This window comes from Crinia signifera, chromosome 6 (genome assembly GCF_055691185.1).
Source record: "Crinia signifera chromosome 6, ASM5569118v1, whole genome shotgun sequence".
NCBI lineage: Eukaryota > Metazoa > Chordata > Amphibia > Anura > Myobatrachidae > Crinia > Crinia signifera.
Genome location: NC_139222.1, coordinates 29,425,097 through 29,446,452, shown reverse-complemented (window position 1 = coordinate 29,446,452; position 21,356 = coordinate 29,425,097). Strand labels below are relative to the sequence as shown.

General features: G+C 47.1%; 1 protein-coding gene across 4 annotated transcripts in view; it reads left to right on the top strand.

Annotated features, from left to right (window-relative positions):
* LOC146010149 (uncharacterized) overlaps positions 1 to 21,356 on the top strand; it is a 48,833-nt gene extending 27,477 nt beyond the window's left edge. The window contains exons 2-9 of one of the 4 annotated variants that reach the window (XM_083151105.1): positions 5,084 to 5,257; positions 5,421 to 5,495; positions 5,598 to 5,696; positions 5,872 to 6,031; positions 10,014 to 10,111; positions 17,749 to 18,146; positions 18,620 to 18,828; positions 18,906 to 21,356. In XM_083151105.1, the coding sequence (XP_083007231.1) occupies positions 5,598 to 5,696; positions 5,872 to 6,031; positions 10,014 to 10,111; positions 17,749 to 18,146; positions 18,620 to 18,828; positions 18,906 to 20,116 (2,175 nt within the window). In that variant the 5' untranslated portion in view covers positions 5,084 to 5,257; positions 5,421 to 5,495 and the 3' untranslated portion in view covers positions 20,117 to 21,356. Of the gene's footprint in view, positions 1 to 5,083; positions 5,313 to 5,420; positions 5,496 to 5,597; positions 5,697 to 5,871; positions 6,032 to 10,013; positions 10,112 to 17,748; positions 18,147 to 18,619; positions 18,829 to 18,905 lie in introns of all 4 variants that reach the window. The other 3 variants (XM_083151106.1, XM_083151107.1, XM_083151104.1) reach the window with 3 other exon arrangements.

Here is a 21,356-nt window from a genome sequence, read left to right as displayed (position 1 = left end):
TAACACAGCTCCCAGCACACACGGATATGTGGTATTATTATATAGGGGAGAGGGGAGGGTACAGTGATATATGATGGGGATAACACAGCGGGTGTGGTATGGGACTTGGGATCCCGACTGCCTGGAGTCTGACAGCATGGCGAGCGCAAAAAAGCCCCTTGCGGGCTCGCTGCGCTCGCCACGCTGCGGGTACAGTGGCTCTGTGGACCCCCACGAGGGAAAATAGCCGGTGGCCGTCGGGCACCCAGCTGTCGGCGTTTTGACAGTCGGGATCCCGACGTCAGGTAAATGACTGTCGGGATCCCGACTGTCAGGAACCCATGCGGCACCAAACACAGCTCCCGGCTCACGCTGATATGTGGTATTATTATATAGGGGAGAGGGGATAGTACAGTGATATATGATGGGATAACAAAGCTCCCGGCACACGCTGATATGTGGTATTATTATATAGGGGAGAGGGGACGGTACAGTGATATATGATGGGATAACACAGCTCCCGGCACACGCTGATATGTGGTATTATTATATAGAGGAGAGGGGATAGTACAGTGATATATGATGGGGATAACGCAGCTCCCGGCACACGCTGATATGTGGTATTATTATATAGGGAGAGGGGATAGTACAGTGATATATGATGGGGATAACGCAGCTCCCGGCACACGCTGATATGTGGTATTATTATATAGGGGAGAGGGGACGGTACAGTGATATATGATGGGGATAACGCAGCTCCCGGCACACGCTGATATGTGGTGTTATTATATAGGGGAGAGGGGACGGTACAGTGATATATGATGGGGATAACGCAGCTCCCGGCACACGCTGATATGTGGTATTATTATATAGGGGAGAGGGGAGGGTACAGTGATATATGATGGGGATAACGCAGCTCCCGGCACACGCTGATATGTGGTATTATTATATAGTGGAGAGGGGACGGTACAGTGATATATGATGGGGATAACACAGCTCCCGGCACACGCTGATATGTGGTATTATTATATAGGGGAGAGGGGACGGTACAGTGATATATGATGGGGATAACACAGCTCCCGGCACACGCTGATATGTGGTATTATTATATAGGGGAGAGGGGACGTGGGGATAACGCAGCTCCCGGCACACGCTGATATGTGGTGTTATTATATAGGGGAGAGGGGACGGTACAGTGATATATGATGGGGATAACGCAGCTCCCGGCACACGCTGATATGTGGTATTATTATATAGGGGAGAGGGGAGGGTACAGTGATATATGATGGGGATAACGCAGCTCCCGGCACACGCTGATATGTGGTATTATTATATAGTGTGATATATGATGGGGATAACACAGCTCCCGGCACACGCTGATATGTGGTATTATTATATAGGGGAGAGGGGACGGTACAGTGATATATGATGGGGATAACACAGCTCCCGGCACACGCTGATATGTGGTATTATTATAGGGGAGAGGGGACGGTACAGTGATATATGATGGGGATAACGCAGCTCCCGGCACACGCTGATATGTGGTATTATTATATAGGGGAGAGGGGATAGTACAGTGATATATGATGGGGATAACGCAGCTCCCGGCACACGCTGATATGTGGTATTATTATATAGGGAGAGGGGCCGGTACAGTGATATATGATGGGGATATCACAGCTCCCGGCACACGCTGATATGTGGTATTATTATATAGGGGAGAGGGGACCGTACAGTGATATATGATGGGGATAACGCAGCTCCCGGCTCACGCTGATATGTGGTATTATTATATAGGGGAGAGGGACGGTACAGTGATATATGATGGGATAACGCAGCTTCCGGCACACGCTGATATGTGGTATTATTATATAGGGAGAGGGGACGGTACAGTGATATATGATGGGGATAACACAGCTCCCGGCACACGCTGATATGTGGTATTATTATATAGGGGAGAGGGGATAGTACAGTGATATATGATGGGGATAACACAGCTCCCGGCACACGCTGATATGTGGTATTATTATATAGGGGAGAGGGGACGGTACAGTGATATATGATGGGGATAACACAGCTCCCGGCACACGCTGATATGTGGTATTATTATATAGGGGAGAGGGGATGGTACAGTGATATATGATGGGGATAACGCAGCTCCCGGCACACGCTGATATGTGGTATTATTATATAGGGGAGAGGGGATAGTACAGTGATATATGATGGGGATAACGCAGCTCCCGGCACACGCTGATATGTGGTATTATTATATAGGGAGAGGGGATAGTACAGTGATATATGATGGGGATAACGCAGCTCCCGGCACACGCTGATATGTGGTATTATTATATAGGGGAGAGGGGACGGTACAGTGATATATGATAGGGATAACGCAGCTCCCGGCTCACGCTGATATGTGGTATTATTATATAGGGGAGAGGGACGGTACAGTGATATATGATGGGGATAACGCAGCTCCCGGCACACGCTGATATGTGGTATTATTATATAGTGGAGAGGGGACGGTACAGTGATATATGATGGGGATAACACAGCTCCCGGCACACGCTGATATGTGGTATTATTATATAGGGGAGAGGGGACGGTACAGTGATATATGATGGGGATAACACAGCTCCCGGCACACGCTGATATGTGGTATTATTATATAGGGGAGAGGGGACGGTACAGTGATATATGATGGGGATAACGCAGCTCCGGCACACGCTGATATGTGGTATTATTATATAGGGGAGAGGGGATAGTACAGTGATATATGATGGGGATAACGCAGCTCCCGGCACACGCTGATATGTGGTATTATTATATAGGGGAGAGGGGACGGTACAGTGATATATGATAGGGATAACGCAGCTCCCGGCTCACGCTGATATGTGGTATTATTATATAGGGGAGAGGGGACGGTACAGTGATATATGATGGGATAACGCAGCTTCCGGCACACGCTGATATGTGGTATTATTATATAGGGGAGAGGGGACGGTACAGTGATATATGATGGGGATAACACAGCTCCGGCACACGCTGATATGTGGTATTATTATATAGTGGAGAGGGGACGGTACAGTGATATATGATGGGGATAACACAGCTCCCGGCACACGCTGATATGTGGTATTATTATATAGGGGAGAGGGGACGGTACAGTGATATATGATGGGGATAACACAGCTCCCGGCACACGCTGATATGTGGTATTATTATATAGGGGAGAGGGGATGGTATAGTGATATATGATGGGGATAACGCAGCTCCCGGCACACGCTGATATGTGGTATTATTATATAGGGGAGAGGGGATAGTACAGTGATATATGATGGGGATAACGCAGCTCCCGGCACACGCTGATATGTGGTATTATTATATAGGGGAGAGGGGACGGTACAGTGATATATGATAGGGATAACGCAGCTCCCGGCTCACGCTGATATGTGGTATTATTATATAGGGGAGAGGGGACGGTACAGTGATATATGATGGGATAACGCAGCTTCCGGCACACGCTGATATGTGGTATTATTATATAGGGGAGAGGGGACGGTACAGTGATATATGATGGGGATAACACAGCTCCCGGCACACGCTGATATGTGGTATTATTATATAGGGGAGAGGGGACAGTACAGTGATATATGATGGGGATAACAGAGCTCCCGGCACACGCTGATATGTGGTATTATTATATAGGGGAGAGGGGACGGTACAGTGATATATGATGGGGATAACACAGCTCCCGGCACACGCTGATATGTGGTATTATTATATAGGGGAGAGGGGACGGTACAGCGATATATGATGGGGATAACACAGCTCCCTGCACACGCTGATATGTGGTGTTATTATATAGGGAGAGGGGACGGTACAGTGATATATGATGGGGATAACACAGCTCCCGGCACACGCTGATATGTGGCATTATTATATAGGGGAGAGGGGACGGTACAGTGATATATGATGGGGATAACACAGCTCCCGGCACACGCTGATATGTGGTATTATTATATAGGGAGAGGGGACGGTACAGTGATATATGATGGGGATAACACAGCTCCCGGCACACGCTGATATGTGGTGTTATTATATAGGGGAGAGGGGACGGTACAGTGATATATGATGGGGATAACACAGCTCCCGGCACAAGCTGATATGTGGTGTTATTATATAGGGGAGAGGGGACGGTACAATGATATATGATGGGATAACACAGCTCCCGGCACAGGCTGATATGTGGTATTATTATATAGGGGAGAGGGGACGGTACAGTGATATATGATGGGGATAACGCAGCTCCCGGCACACGCTGATATGTGGTATTATTATATAGGGGAGAGGGGATAGTACAGTGATATATGATGGGGATAACACAGCTCCCGGCACAGGCTGATATGTGGTATTATTATATAGGGGAGAGGGGACGGTACAGTGATATATGATGGGGATAACGCAGCTCCCGGCACACGCTGATATGTGGTATTATTATATAGGGGAGAGGGGATAGTACAGTGATATATGATGGGGATAACACAGCTCCCGGCACAGGCTGATATGTGGTATTATTATATAGGGGAGAGGGGACGGTACAGTGATATATGATGGGGATAACGCAGCTCCCGGCACACGCTGATATGTGGTATTATTATATAGGGGAGAGGGGACGGTACAGTGATATATGATAGGGATAACACAGCTCCCTGCACACGCTGATATGTGGTGTTATTATATAGGGGAGAGGGACGGTACAGTGATATATGATGGGGATAACACAGCTCCCGGCACACGCTGATATGTGGCATTATGATTATTATATATATAAAAAAGGGCACCATACAGTGATATACAGGGGTATCAGAAAGGTAGTGATATACAGGGGTGTCAGATCTCTCCTCCCCGGGCCAGCGCCATCTTACCAGTGATATTCGGGAGGAAGACTCTGGCCACTACAGAGCAAAAACTCTGCCATTGGATTATTAACTGGGTTTTTATTGGACGATAGGTGCGATAACTTTACGTACGATCGCAGATTACATTATGGCAGCTAATTTGAAATTGGATTTAGTTTTAGTGATTTCTTATTTAATTGTAGTAAAGAAAAAAAAAAATTTTGAGGAAGGAACAACCAGCAGCTGCCCCCGTGTATCAAGAGGAGGGAGCAGGACCCAGACCCCCGTCCTGGCCTCACTCACCGATACACAAGAGAGACAATGAGCAAAAGATCCTGGAACTCGACAACAAGATCATCCAGCTGCTGACTGGAGAGGTGTTTTCTGGGAACGGGACATTATACAGTAACATTGGGGGCTGTGACCGGAGAGGTAACTGCTGGGAATGGGGCATCCAATGTGTCTGGGTGATGACTGTATCACTGTGTGTGTCAGGTTCCTATAAGGTGTCAGGATGTCACTGTCTATCTCTCCATGCAGGATTAGAAGTATGTAGAGGCACACAAAGTTCTGTAAAAGTCATCATGAAGAATCACCGGCCCCCCACATCACTGGGTATGCGGAGACTTTCATTTATTGTATTGGGGAGAGCAGCTATGAGGCCCCCTATATATTCCCATTTGATAATCACATACGTACACTGTGTGTCTCCTACAGATGGAGACAGTAACAGAGATACCCCAGAGCGATGTCCTCATCCTCTGTATTCCCAGCACTGTACAGAGGGAGAATCACAGGACCCCACAGGAGTACCCGGTAGGTAGTATGTAGGGTTTCACTAAATACCAAGATAACAAAATGACTGTCAGTAAATGATCTGGGGCAGAAACTATGCGAGTCTTATGCCATGGTATTCTCGGGTTTAATGTTAATGAAAAATCAGACCATATTAAAATGTTGTTTTTTTGTTTTTGTTTTGTGGGTTATTTAGGATTTAGACCTGAGTGATATTAAAGAAGAATATATAGAGGGAGAAGAAGAAACATATGTGACTGATATTAAATTAGAAGACACAGAGGGAGAAGAAGAGTTGTATGGGAGGTTTAATTATCCCTGTAAGGAGGAGGAAATCCCTACAGATATCAGCACAGGTGAGTAATAATCACTTATTACAGAGTCACATATTCTCCTTGTTCTGTCATTACAGCAGCCTCTTATCCTACACCCTCCTCTGTCACTACAGCGGCCTCTTATCCTACACCCTCCTCTGTCAGTACAGACTAATGATGGGAATGTATCTGCCCAGTGGGGGAGTCAGGAACCATCAGCCCCTATTATACTCCTGCTCTCCCCTCACACCATGTCACTGTGTGTTACCAGCCCAGAGATCTGACCAGTCTCCTCCCCACACTCTCTGGTGTATCTCATACATCAGGAGCCATCAGCCCCTATTATACTCCTGCTCTCCCCTCACATCATGTCACTGTGTGTTACCTGCCCAGAGATCTGACCAGTCTCCTCCGCACACTCTCTGATGTATCTCATACATCAGGAGCCATGAGCTCCTATTATACACCTGCTCTTTCCTCACATCATGTCACTGTGTGTTACCAGCCCAGAGATCTGACCAGTCTCCTCTCCACACTCTCTGATGTATCTCATACATCAGGAGCCATCATCCCCTATTATACTCCTGCTCTTTCCTCACATCATGTCACTGTGTGTTACCAGCCCAGAGATCTGACCAGTCTCCTCTCCACACTCTCTGATGTATCTCATACATCAGGAGCCATCATCCCCTATTATACTCCTGTTCTCCCCTCACATCATGTCACTGTGTGTTACCAGCCCAGAGATCTGACCAGCCTCCTCCCCACACTCTCTGGTGTATCTCATACATCAGGAGCCATCAGCCCCTATTATACTCCTGCTCTCCCCCTCACATCATGTCACTGTGTGTTACCTGCCAGAGATCTGACCAGTCTCCTCCCCACACTCTCTGGTGTATCTCATACATCAGGAGCCATCAGCCCCTATTATACTCCTGCTCTCCCCCTCACATCATGTCACTGTGTGTTACCAGCCCAGAGATCTGACTAGTCTCCTCCCCACACTCTCTGGTGTATCTCATACATCAGGAGCCATCAGCCCCTATTATACTCCTGCTCTCCTCCTCACATCATGTCACTGTGTGTTACCTGCCCAGAGATCTGACCAGCCTCCTCCCCACACTCTCTGGTGTATCTCATACATCAGGAGCCATCAGCCCCTATTATACTCCTGCTCTCCTCCTCACATCATGTCACTGTGTGTTACCTGCCCAGAGATCTGACCAGTCTCCTCCCCACACTCTCTGGTGTATCTCATACATCAGGAGCCATCAGCCCCTATTATACTCCTGCTCTCCCCCTCACATCATGTCACTGTGTGTTACCAGCCCAGAGATCTGACTAGTCTCCTCCCCACACTCTCTGGTGTATCTCATACATCAGGAGCCATCAGCCCCTATTATACTCCTGCTCTCCCCTCACATCATGTCACTGTGTGTTACCAGCCCAGAGATCTGACCAGTCTCCTCCCCTCACTCTCTGGTGAATCTCATACATCAGGAGCCATCATCCCCTATTATACGCCTGCTCTCCCCTCTCAGGAGCCATCACCCTCTATTATACTCCCTGCTCTCGGTGTGAATTCTGTACAATCCGAACAGGGGGTGGAGAGGGGCGTGAAGGGCTGTTTGGGCTCATTTCCATATGCATACGCCCCGCGTTTCATGGGGTTCCCATGAAAACGCTGGGCGTACGTATGGTAATGCGGCCGTTACGCACGTGTGGGGGGCAGACATATGACATAGCCGGATGCCAGCTGTCCGCCCATATCCCTGCTTTTGCACGGAGAAATGCCCGAGTGGTCTGGAGCACTCATGCTGCCTGACCACTCGTTCCAGCATTCGATGGTCGGCGACCATCGAATGATGGGGGAGGTTCTCACAGATGGGGGAGGTGTTCACATGGAAAATCCGCTCATGGTCCGTTCGGTCGGCATCTTACCGCATTCGGACGGTGAGAGCAATCCGTACGGAAGGCGGGGCTAAGAACACTCGGTTCCAGTCCGCAAATACGCTTCCGTCCGAACCAACCAGAATAAAGCCCTGTGTGTTCCCAGCCCAGAGATCTGACCAGTCTCCTCCCCACACTCTCTGGTGTATCTCATACATCAGGAGCCATCAGCCCCTATTATACTCCTGCTCTCCCCCTCACATCATGTCACTGTGTGTTACCAGCCCAGAGATCTGACCAGTCTCCTCCCCACACTCTCTGGTGCATCTCATACATCAGGAGACATCAGCCCCTATTATACTCCTGCTCTCCTCTCACATCATGTCACTGTGTGTTACCAGCCCAGAGATCTGACCAGTCTTCTCCGCTCACTCTCTGGTGTATCTCATACATCAGGAGCCATCAGCCCCTATTATACTCCTGCTCTCCCCCTCACATCATGTCACTGTGTGTTACCAGCCCAGAGATCTAACCAGTCTCCTCCCCACACTCTCTGGTGTATCTCATACATCAGGAGTCATCAGCCCCTATTATACTCCTGCTCTCCCCCTCACATCATGTCACTGTGTGTTACCAGCCCAGAGATCTGACCAGTCTCCTCCCCACACTCTCTGGTGTATCTCATACATCAGGAGCCATCAGCCCCTATTATACTCCTGCTCTCCCCCTCACATCATGTCACTGTGTGTTACCAGCCCAGAGATCTGACCAGTCTCCTCCCCACACTCTCTGGTGTATCTCATACATCAGGAGACATCATCCCTTATTATACTCCTGCTCTCCCCTCACATCATGTCACTGTGTGTTACCAGCCCAGAGATCTGACCAGTCTCCTCCCCACACTCTCTGGTGTATCTCATACATCAGGAGCCATCAGCCCCTATTATACTCCTGCTCTCCCCCTCACATCATGTCACTGTGTGTTACCAGCCCAGAGATCTGACCAGTCTCCTCCCCACACTCTCTGGTGTATCTCATACATCAGGAGCCATCAGCCCCTATTATACTCCTGCTCTCCTCTCACATCATGTCACTGTGTGTTACCAGCCCAGAGATCTGACCAGTCTCCTCCCCACACTCTCTGGTGTATCTCATACATCAGCAGCCAACAGCCCCTATTATACTCCTGCTCTCCCCCTCACATCATGTCACTGTGTGTTACCAGAGATCTGACCAGTCTCCTCCCCACACTCTCTGGTGTATCTCATACATCAGGAGCCATCAGTCCCTCTTAGACAGGAAAAATTGATGCAGAAGTTCAAGTAAAAAGGTAAAAAGATAATCTAACCCTTGTGCAGCCAGGCCGTTCCCATCTCCCTAACATTCCTGAAGTGAAAAAGAGCTTATATCTCCACAAAATGTAAAACACCTTTATTCTCTGCACATTCATGGTATATGCCCAAATCCACCCAAGAGAATCTGGTTGGACACAAACCAGATTATTTTTGCAGTGGGTCGATAATCGGCTGTTGTGTTGTGATTGATTGGAAGGTAACGTGGAGCGGCGGCAGTAACGCAGGCGTGTCATGACTGTTTTGGGGGCGTGCCTCATCTTGCGATCCTGTACGCGGCTGTAACGTCTCCGCCATCTTACTTCCTGCGCAACCACTGGGCAGAAGATATATAACGGACTGGTCTGCGACTGACGCTGTTCTTCAGAATTGACATGTTCTTATGGTTCCAGGGGTCGTATGGAGGGGTTGTCCTCCTATTCTGCAAGTTGTGCTTGAACGTACAGTATGGTGGTGATTCTGGTTGACTCTGTTAAATTCGTCCTCTATATGCCCCCCTTACCCCCCCCCCCCCCACACACACACACACACACACTTTACACTTCAGTATCCAGTGACGATGCGAGTGTCTGAAATTATTCCATGTTCATAGTCTGCTAGATTGCATTTATTAATCTTTATTTCACGAGTGATACAAACGTTTGTTATTCTCTGTATACTTTCGCCTTTCCATTTGTATACAGGTCCGGGGATCCTAGGTCTGCATTACATATACTGTGCATATCATATTTACTCGCTGTATATACAGTACAATGTCCTCAGTCACTGTGTGTCTCCTGCAGATGGTGCCAGTAACAGAGATACCCCAGAGAGATGTCCCCATCCTTTTTATACACAGGAGTGTATAGAGGAGAATCACATGACCCCACAGGAGTACCAGGTAAATGGGTTTTAGGGTCTCGTCAAATACCACAGAACTTATCACCGTGTGGTCTATATGACAACTTTGCGCTGATTAATAAAAAATGTGTGTGTGGACAAAACGTATAAGTAATATTGAAGCTTAATATTAAAATAATAGTGGGTAATGGGAAAAGATAGGATAAATTGTGATTTAAAAAAATAAATAGAGGTGTATTTACGAAAAGGTCGATGTTGGAATGTTTTTTTTTATATTATATTACTTTTTATTGTCTTTTTTTTAATTATTTTTTTATATGTCGATGTTGGATGATTTGTAGGTCGCTAAAAATCAATCTTTTTAAATCACAGGTTCACAAACTCGGCCCTCAGGACCCCACACGGTGCATGTTTTGCAGGTCTCCTCACAGAATCACGAGTGAAATATTTAGCGCCACCGGTGGATCTTTTGAAACGTGTCAGTTAGTAATGAGTGCACCTGTCAGGTGACCTGGAAATCGGGAATTGTGTGGGGTCCTGAGGACCGAGTTTGAGAATCACTGTTTTAAATCAATTTTCCAGTGCTAGAACAAACATTTATTAACGTTTAAAAATGAATCTCGTAGTAAATGTATGTTTTAGCCTTGGCAACCCAACAGCGATTTTAATATCGCTTTTTTATCAAGAAAAAATCAAATAAAACAACCTTCTTATTAATAATAATCATTGACCAACAATAAATAAAAATAAAAACAGTAATATAAAAAAAATGACCGAGTAACATCGTAAAATCTACCTTTGGTAAATGGTGTTGGGTTGACAAGTGAAAATCGACATGGCTTAGGTGGGTGGAAGGTTGACACAAGCATTAGGATGACAATGGGAAGGGTGACACTTAATAAGTCAACATGAGCGAGCCATGCGAGGGGGGCGTGGTGCACCGATGCGGTGTCCGTGTCAACCATGTCAAAAAATAGAGTAAAATCCCATGTCAGCCCTTTGTGTGGGATACGGTCATTGGGTCACCAGCAAGTTGTTGGACAGTTATTAGGTCAACAAGGGTTAGGTCGACAGTCAAAATGTCGACATGGGGTTTTTCATTGTTTTTTGAGCCGACATGTGCCGACAGGCGGGATTTCATGCCCTACCATCCACTAGAGCGTGGTGGGAGAATAAAATAGTGTGCCGAGCGTAGCGAGGCACTGTGCCAGACGCATGGCGAGCGATGCGAGGGGACACGTTGCACTTTAACCTGTGTCCATGTCGGTTGTGTCCTTATTGGGGTCAAAAAACTGTGAAAAACCCCATGTCGACCTTTTGACTGTCGACCTTGTGACCCTGTCAACCTAACCCATGTCGACCTTTCTGCATGTCGACCTAATGACTGTCTAACAACTTGCCGGTGACCAACTGATCCACCCCCCTTTGAGTGACCTAACCATTGTCGACCCAATTCATGTCAACCTTTGGTTGGTCAACCCAATGACCGTATACTCTAGTACAGGGGTAGCCAACCACGGTCCTCCAGAGCTACCAACAGTGCACATTTACCAGACAACCTAGCTGCTGCACAGCTGCACTCATTAATCACTGAAACATTTTAAAAGATACACAGATGGAGCTAATTAGCTCACTTGTGATTCTGTGAGGAGATCTGGAAAACATGCACTGTTGGTAGCTCTCGAGGACTAGGGTTGGCTACCCCGGCTCCAGGGAGTTGGCCAGAGGGGTCTGTTACATATCTGTGTAAGATCCATCATTCTACTAATCCATATTCATGTCCGTGGGTGGGGAATACTAGGACGGTTCGCACATTATTATTATTATTCTGTGTATCTGACGATTGACATGTAGGATCACTTAGATTTTTACTTCTGAAGCTGTATAGACATTAGTTCTCTCATGGGAGGAAAGTTTTTTTGATTTTTGCATTTTTTACAGCAACTATTCTACTCGTTTATATCTGCATCTAGAAATGTATAGCGGTTGTACTGTAATTGAGAAATTGTTGGATATATTGTGTTGCACTGGAGAAGAAGCTTGGTGCCTACCACTAGGCTGTCCTTCCCCTACTTGGCTAGTTGACCATTGGCTGTCCTGTCTCATGGCTGTCCTATCACAAGGAAAGATTATCGTTTTGCTGTCTAATCGCCATTTGGCTGCCTGATCACCTGGCTAGTTGATCATTGGCTATCCTGTCCTGGGCATTGTAATCGCTGTATTATAAAGGGTTTACTTCTCTATGCCTCTAGTGTTGTGTGCGCTGGTGGCCACTAGATGGCGCCTGACGAAGCAATTCAAGTGTCGCTCCATATAGGGGCTCACAGCTGCCCTGTTCTGATATTATATATTTTCCATATATTTCCATATGTGTGCCATGCCAACTTTGATATTTAAATGCAGAATTTACCAGTTATTAGTGCAGTGGATAAGGCCTCTCCGATTGTAATGCCTAAATACAGTACAGTGCATTCTGACTGTCTTCTATTTGGCTACAATCCTCTTTTCAATAACCAGATTAATGACCCAATTCGCCTTTGATTTGTGTTATTTTTTAATTTGCATATTCTCTCATTAAGTAAACCGTGTAATGTGCATTTTGGGGATTATATCCGTAATTTGCAACCTTTTACCTTGCGGTACTCTAAATAGGATTTTAAAATTGCCAGGGCACACCATAAGATCCCCACAGGGCAAAACACATTGGCCCCCCACAGGAAATAAAAAAAACAACCTATTGGCCCCCATATAAAAAAACAATCACACTGGTCCCCACAGGTCACAAAAATACATTGGCCCTTTACAAGAAAAGAAGCGACCAGTAAATAACAGTTGAACTGGTGGTGGCTGTAAACTGGTTTAGGCATCTCTAGATCTGGGGCTACACTTGAGAACAGCTCCAGGCACACTAGTGTGCCACGGCACAGTGGTTGAAAAACACTGGTTTATACTATGTGAGTAGCATTCATTCTGGCATAATCCGTGTAGTTCCCCTTTCCTGCCTGGGATGTCGCTCTCTGTTCTGGTGCTTCTAGCACAGTCTGATCTGTATTTCAGCAGAGAGGTACAGCCCAAACTGTGCTAGAAGCACCACAGCAAAATGTGACACCCCAAGCAGAGAAGAGGAACTGCACGGATTTTGGTAGGTGCATGGTGCTAGAATGAAGCACTATGGGAGTGACCCACACCACAGGGAATTGGGCAAATTATTAAAGGGTACATTTACGAACACTCTCTGTGTATGTAATCCCCAGTTTTTAAATGGCTGCGATATTAAAGGCAAACTACAGATGGAGCGCCTCCAGCTGACTGGGACGTGCGAGCGTCTCACGCGGTTAGTGGCTTCCCTGCCCGTCTCCGCTTCATGGAGACGGGCAGGGAGTGGGGGTTGTAGGGGAGGTGCAGGGGACCGGCGGTAGGCTTTGGAGGGCTCCAACGGAATGGGGTGCGTGCATCCTCTTCCGTCAGCTGGAGCGGCGAATGGCGATTTTATTGCCAGGAGCAGCTCCATTGAGAGCTGCTCCATCTTCTCTCATCTTTTTTTTAGGTGAAGTACCGCTAGTGACCACTAGAGGCCGCTCAACGGACCAAATTACTCCTTAACAGAAAGTGAAACCAAAATGATCTGTTTCAAGCTCGCTAGATATGGACAGAGGGAGGAGCTGTGAGAACAGAGATTGGAGGTAGGAGCAGATAGGGACTAAGCTGTCAATTTGACCGGCTTTTAACTTGTTTGTTAATATTTAAGGGGCCGGTGTACATAAAAGTTCTCTAAGTGCTTGTGGCGTGAGGCTCATTCTGTGGAGGCTTTTGTGGTTGCGGCAGGGAGTCAGTTATCCAGCAGGGAGCTGGCTCCCAAGGTGGACACATATAGCTAAGCACACTCATCATTTGTAAGGTTGTCTCATGCCACATATGTCAGCAACCTTGAATAGACTCTGATTGGGAAGCTCGACATGTGGAGACCTGGTCACCAAATCGGGCGGGGCTTCAGTGTGATTTGTCCACGGACTTCCTGCTCCGTTTTCATGCCGCAGTCCAAAACATGGACCCTGCAGAAATAGGTCCGGACAGTACTGTCATTGCCTCATCCATCGTTCTGGTTGTGCATGAAATTGTTGTCTCCTCCTTCGATTAAGTCCACCACACCAAGGAGTTCTAGTGTGAAATTCCCCAAAATTAGATGGACGATCCCTTGTCAGTCCAGATTGGGCCATTGGGACCACAGGTGGTAGTCTCCAAGTTTGTGGTCCCATACTACAAGAAATTCGTCTCCTTAGCAGACTACTCTGCCGATCAGTGTGCTCAATCTCCTGGCCCTCTCGGAAGCCTGCCCCGTCTTGGTCGGCGGGCCAGTTTATATTCAGCTGGATAAAGCAATGCCAGTGGAATGGGTCAGGAGGAACAAAGACCGTGACTACAATGGCGGCCAAAATCCCTTCCTGGGTAGAGACTTTTGTCTGACACCACCATGGGGCCTTCCGCAGGCGGATCTCATTGCCTTTCAGAACAACTTCAACGTTCCACACATACAGGGCCATCTCTACCATTAGGCAGCTGACTAGGGGCGGCAGAATCTTAGGGGTGCCCCTGAGTCTGGCTACCATAAGATTTATAGATGACTATGGGAGAGGCATCCTTGTTGAACTTTATTTGTACGGCAGGTTTTGAACTTAAGACGCCAGCTCCAGGTTCTGGAAAATCCAACACAAAAAAAATACTTTCACAAAAATTTTATTTTGAAACTTTTTTAAGACCTATTCAAAACTTTATCATAAGCTGTTCACGTCCGGCAGGGGCGTAGCGAGGACAGAGACGGCTGAGCACAAGCTCATAGGGCGCCGGAACCATGCACCGCAAACGGCATCCCTGCCCTGTCTGCCGGCCGCCTGCTGTCTTCTGTTTTGTGTCCTGACTGTTGCGCCGCCCGGCCGTGGCTCCCATAATAGCGGCTGCGTGAGTCACGGCCGGGTGGCGCCGGAGTCAGGACACACTCCCTCCATGGTCCATATACCCGGTCTTAGAGTTATAGTTATATTTTACAACTAATTATAATAGATCTATAGGGGCCCATTTATCAAGAACTCAGCTGGCCCCTCGGCATGCAAACTCCAATATTACCAACACCCACAGGAGCAGCGCATCAGGCAAGGCAGCTCTCACTACAAATCATAGACATTATTAAAATATATTGTAGATCACTATACCGAACGCCACCACCACAGTTACAACTGGACGAAGGTACATTTGCTGCGCAATTGGCCACTAACTTACCACGTCTGGCACATGAGACGTGGCCTAGGCATTTTTCCATGACCGCCGGTAACGTAAAGAGCTCCGTACTGGGAAAGGCAGCGGCTGTCATTATAGCAGTGGCACATTTTTATTATTGGTTACCTCCTATGCGTTGTTATTGGTTGGCTACATTAAAATGGCTGACAGTGTCCTCTTAAACAATATGTTAATTATATTTACTGTTTGGCATGACACAGAATAGTTGAATCTGCTATAATACTTGGTGGCACCTCTGCAAGCGCCAGCAGGACATGTAATACACATTGTGTATGATCTGAAAATCTGATTTGTAATTAAAGTTTTTTTTGTTTTTTTTTTATCGATTCTTAAAAAAAAAAAAAAAAAAAGCTTTTGAAGATTTCTTTGACGTGAAAAAAACATATGTGAGTAATTGCAGGTATGGATCATAGGGTTGACAGTGTCTAGATCGACAATCAATAGGTAAACCCCAAAAGGTCAACATAAACAAACTGTTGATGCACAAAATGTCAACATGTGAAAAGGTTGACATGAGTTTTTCACTTTTTGGAGGGGGGGGCTAGTCAATGTGACGATGAGCAACGTGGGCTCTCAATTGGTGTACCGTGTCCCCTCTCTTTGGCTGTGCACTAGTGGTGTACATGTGATGTCTTATTGTGTTCTGCCCTTCCCTAATCACTGCACTGTACTTTGGGCAATGAAGTTTGCCTGTGGTTATGTTTTGTGCATCTTTTGTTTTATATTCATACATCTGATGCTGCGCTTTATCTGCTATTCTCTGGTTTCCAGGTTAGTATTTGTAATACAAGATGTTTATCTCATGTTTGGAATACTGAGGACCAGGAGCATTCGGAATATGGGAATTTTCCCATGCTGTGCTAGCAGTGGGATCAGGAAGGGCTAGCGGAGAGAGGGAAAGGCTGCAGAGCCACTCCCACATCGGCTGTCATTTGTTGTTTACATGATTGATGTCACAGTGCTGGTTCACATCATGACGTTACTGCATGGCTGAAATATACCGGTTTTCGGGTATGGGAGACCCAGCTCAAATAGAGTTTATGGTCATGTTTGTCAGTGTTCTGCTCTGCAGCTACAAGCCCCAATATCCCCGCAGACAGACAAATGCAATGGATGCTGGGGTGTGTAGTCCCTCAGAAGTCAGAGGGCCATAACTGTCTACTTCTCGCCCAGATAATAATAGCCATCTAAATACCTGGTTATAAATTAGGATGCATTGCATGGTGTTGTTGTTGATGAATTTTTTTTTTTCTTAAACTTTATTAAAAAACAAATATTTTTACATCACAAAATACCACAGCATGGTGCGCACACACACACAAACACATATACTCTCAATCTTGATACAAGAACCAAAGAACCAGCCATCCACTGCAATAAACAAAGAATGGAAGTGCATCAAAACATGGTGTGCTAATGATCTTCCATCCAGGGGAGCCGAGAGAGAGGGGGGGAGCAGGTACTAATTACCCGGGCCCAGGCTTGCTGGAGGGGCCCTGCAGGGGCCCTGGTCCGACCCCTCCCTTCCCCCTCTGTCCCTCCCGGGTAGCAACAGTAGCACACACTTCTGCAGCATGTGCTGTTCTGACAGCAGGCTCAGCATGAGTGTCTCACTGACAGCATGAGAGGTCATGCTGAGCCTGCTGTCAGCACAGCACATGCTGTAGGTGTGTGCTGCCTCTGAGATTACAGTTTTTAGAGTTTTCTTTCACCCTCCTCTAAACATTTTGGGGGTGTGGCCTAAGTGTGGGAGGTGCCCACACCACACACACTTAGGCCACACCCCCAAAATTTTACCGGGGCCCGGTATTCCTCTGCTTCCATCAGCATGCCTGCCCCAAACACACACACACACACACACTTCCCTTCAGCAAAAAACATACTATGTCTGGGCACAAGAACAAAATAGCCGGATACCCATTGCTAAAAGAACTAGCCATCCACTGCAAATAAAAAAATGGAAGTGCATCAGGAAAACATGGTGTGGTGCCACAGGTAAACATGGCATGCTACTAATCCCTTGCATGCTGCAAATAAAAGGAAAGACATACCATCCTGAAGGTAGTGAATCTAAATTTTGACTATGCCCCATTACTTATTAAAGGGGTTGGTGTGTATGCAAATCGGCACTTCAGCGTGCATAAGCTAATTTGTGCGGATGTACATCATCGGGGGTAATTACCTCACAGTAATTGTTGTTGTTCAGTGCATAGCTGGTTCTTTTGTTCTTGGATCCAGATCGAGAGGTAACTGGGTTACAAATAGGGTTTAAGCAGCCAGAGATTTCGGGGATTTGTGTGAGAATGCCAATATTTTTTAAAATCGGCAAAACTAGGTTGGCACACCATGTTTTCCTGATGCACTTTCATACTTTTTCATTTGCAGCAGCTGGCCGACCGCATGGATCCCATAACGCATCGCTTAACAAGGGCATCTCTGCGGATTCAGGCAGACGCGAGACGTGCCAGGGGAGTGAGAAATGAAACACAAGTACCAGACCAGAAAAGGAATATCACTGGGATTCTGAGAGAAAATGTGCCCGGGATTCCAGGTACAAGCCAGGCTACTCGGGAAGGCATTCCTCTGCCGGCAAATAAAAAAAGGAGGCAGCCATGCTTTAGCCGGAAAGAACTGGATATTCTTGTTCAGTTGGCAATGGAGAACATTCATCACGGGCCAAAAAATATGGGCGCATCCACCAAAGCCCGCGTGTGGCATGAAATTACCGAAGCTGTAAACAGAGAAGCCCCCATTGTCCGCACGGTCGGTGAAGTGCGGAGGCGGTGAGTTACTTTTAAAAAAAAACAACGAGGGTGAGTCAAAAACTTTCTCCGGCTCCGTCTTCATGGCTGACACTTGTGCCTCCATCTCTGAAATTCTCTGTCCATTCATACACACTTCTTTCTCCAGATAAATATTGGTACCAGACACACCCTCAATCCACAAAACACATGCAACTCACAAGCAGGGCGGCCATTTTTTCTTGTACTGCCGTCACCAATGAACTTACGCAACTCATTCAATCCTGCACAGCCGTGACTGAGGCGACAGCGACGTCGTACTGAAAGATTTGATTGCAGCCAACAGAAGTGCGGATCATTTTTGACTCACCCTCGTATATATTACTTTTAGTGTTATTCTGCATGCGAAGATATTTAATGTTTTTTTTTTTTACTGTTAATTATTTATTGCATGTTTGGCATCTACGATATTTCTAAAACCGATGTTGACCGTAGTAAATTGTCATTCCTTACAGGTGGGCGGACTTCAGATGCAGACTGAAGCTGAAGATACGAGACCGACGTCTGCATGCAAGGAGGGCTGGTGGTGGTCCGCTCCCTCAAACCTTAGAATACACGTCTTTGGAGATGCAAGCAATGGGGTGTATCGAAGAGCAAGAGGTCTTCGGCATTGCCAGTGTAGATCGTGACCTGCCTCGCAAAAGAATCACACATGCCGTCGCTGGTAATCTGCTCTTACATTGCTCCTTTATAAAATGTTAATGATTGATCTTGTTAGTAATGATGTACATTATATTGCAGATGTTGTGGTTGATGCTCCTGAGTTGGTTTCTGAGGAGAATGTGGCAAGCGCAACCCCACCTCAACAGCACCAGCAGCCTGTAGTGATAATACTGCACCCGCAGCCTGCAGTGAGCACACTGCTTCAGGAGCCTGCAACACTGCACCAGCAGCCTGCAGTGACAACACTGCTTCAGGAGCCTGCATCACTGCACCAGCAACCAGTGGTAACAAAACTGCAACAGCAGCCTGCAGTGACAACACTGCACCAAGAACCTGCAGCACTGGACCAGCAGCCTGCCGTAACAGCACTGCACCAAGAACCTGCAGCACTGCACCAGCAGCCTGCAGTGACAACGCTGCACCAGCAGCCTGCAGTGACAACGCTGCACCAGCAGCCTGCAGTGACAACGCTGCACCAGCAGCCTGCAGTGACAATGCTGCACCAGCAGCCTGCAGTGACAACGCTGCACCAGCAGCCTGCAGTGACATCCCTGCACCAGCAGCCTGCAGTGACATCACTGCACCAGCAGCCCGCAGTGACAACATTGCACCAGCAGCCTGCCGTGACATCACAGAACCAACAGTCTGCAACACTGCACCATCAGCCTGCAGTGACATCTCTGAACCATCAGCCTACAGTGACAGCACTGCACCATCAGCCTGCAGTGACAGCACTGCACCATCAGCCTGCAGTGACAGCACTGCACCATCAGCCTGCAGTGACAGCACTGCACCATCAGCCTGCAGTGACAGCACTGCACCATCAGCCTGCAGTGACAGCACTGCACCATCAGCCTGCAGTGACAGCACTGCACCAACAGCCTGCAGTGACAGCACTGCACCAACAGCCTGCAGTGACACAAATGCCAAGCCCTGAATCAATACTTCAAGAACTTAGAGGGGGAAACATACGAAATATCTCATTATTGGAAGACATTTCCAACTCCCTGCAGCAGCTGACACATCTCCAGGCAGAGGCCAATCTACTCAAACACCAGGAACTCGCCATAAAAGAGAAAGAACTCGCCATGAGAGAGAGAGGCATGCAGGAAGTATCTGCTCTCCATCAAGGACTACGGGACATTCTGTCCAGATTGGCATCCCCCGGACCTTCAACCATAGCACCGGTTGGAGAGGCCACCACTGCTGGTCCCCAGGGCTCCCGCCGGTCTGGCCGGCACCCTCGCACAAACACTCAGCCGGCTGGGAAGAGGCCCAAAAAAAAATAAGGACCTTTATGATCTCTTGTCACAGGCTGACTTTGGCACCTGGGTCAATATTCCCGACCACATTATGCAGTTTGTAAAAAAAAAATAACCTTTGGTTCTTGTTTCCTAGCACGGCCACAATCTTATGGATCGTGTACCTTTAAGTTAAGGTACACGATCCACACAATGGACCCGATTTCCTTTGAAATCAGGTCCATTTTGCCGGCTAGGACACAATATCGGGGGCATCGCGTCGGTCGGGACCATTAACATTGGTCCCGACGCGATGCCCCCGATTTTTCCATAGGCTTCAATGTTAAAAAATATTTTAACATTGAAATCGTGTCGGGAAAGGTAAAATATCGGGGGCATCGCGTCGGTCGGGACCATTAACATTGGTCCCGACGCGATGCCCCCGATTTTTCCACACGCTTCGGGTTGGCGTCTATCGTGGGGTGGGGTTTACGCCGTTAAATTTGGGGGGGTTGGGAATATTTTACATTGAATCCAATGTAAAATCGGGTCCCAGGGACCCGATTTACATTTCATTCAATCAAAAAATCGGGTCGAAAATCGGTCGGTCGCGTCGATCGCATCGCATGCGACCAAATCGCATGCGATGCGATCGACCCGATTTTTCCGACACGACCACCCCGATGTAAATCGGTGTGGCCGTGCTAGGAAACAAGTACCTAACCTTTTTCCCCAGCAGAGGGCAGACCGTGTAATCTATATGTTAATAGTAGTAGGACAACTTTTATGAGTGATATTTCGATGATGCCATTGTCTTTGCATCAGGTATTAAATGAAAGCTCTTGGTCTGTAGATTTGCAAAATAATATCAGCATTGTGATTGGTTGCTTCGTTTCGGAGTTATGTGGCAAAACGTCTACCAGTGCATCACCATTGTGCTCTGGAAATTATGACAGTTGATGACCTTGAACATGTGACCTGCTGGGTGGTCTGTAAACAGTGACCGATATTTGCAGCAACCCTCAAAATTCGAATCCTAAGGTGGTGAAAAAGGGGTAAAATGCTTCTCCGGGATAAGTTAAGCCGGCTGAACCTGGGCAAATCGGCTAGTTATAACTGGTTTATATAAATTATGTTTTTGTGATGGACTGAGGAGACCTATATAAGTAACAAACATTTCATGCTTTTGATTTTGAATTCGATTTAACATATTTTTTGTTTGGGTTAAAATAACATTGTTACAATGATGTTAAGAAGACCAATAAACACTACAGATCTTTTATGTGAA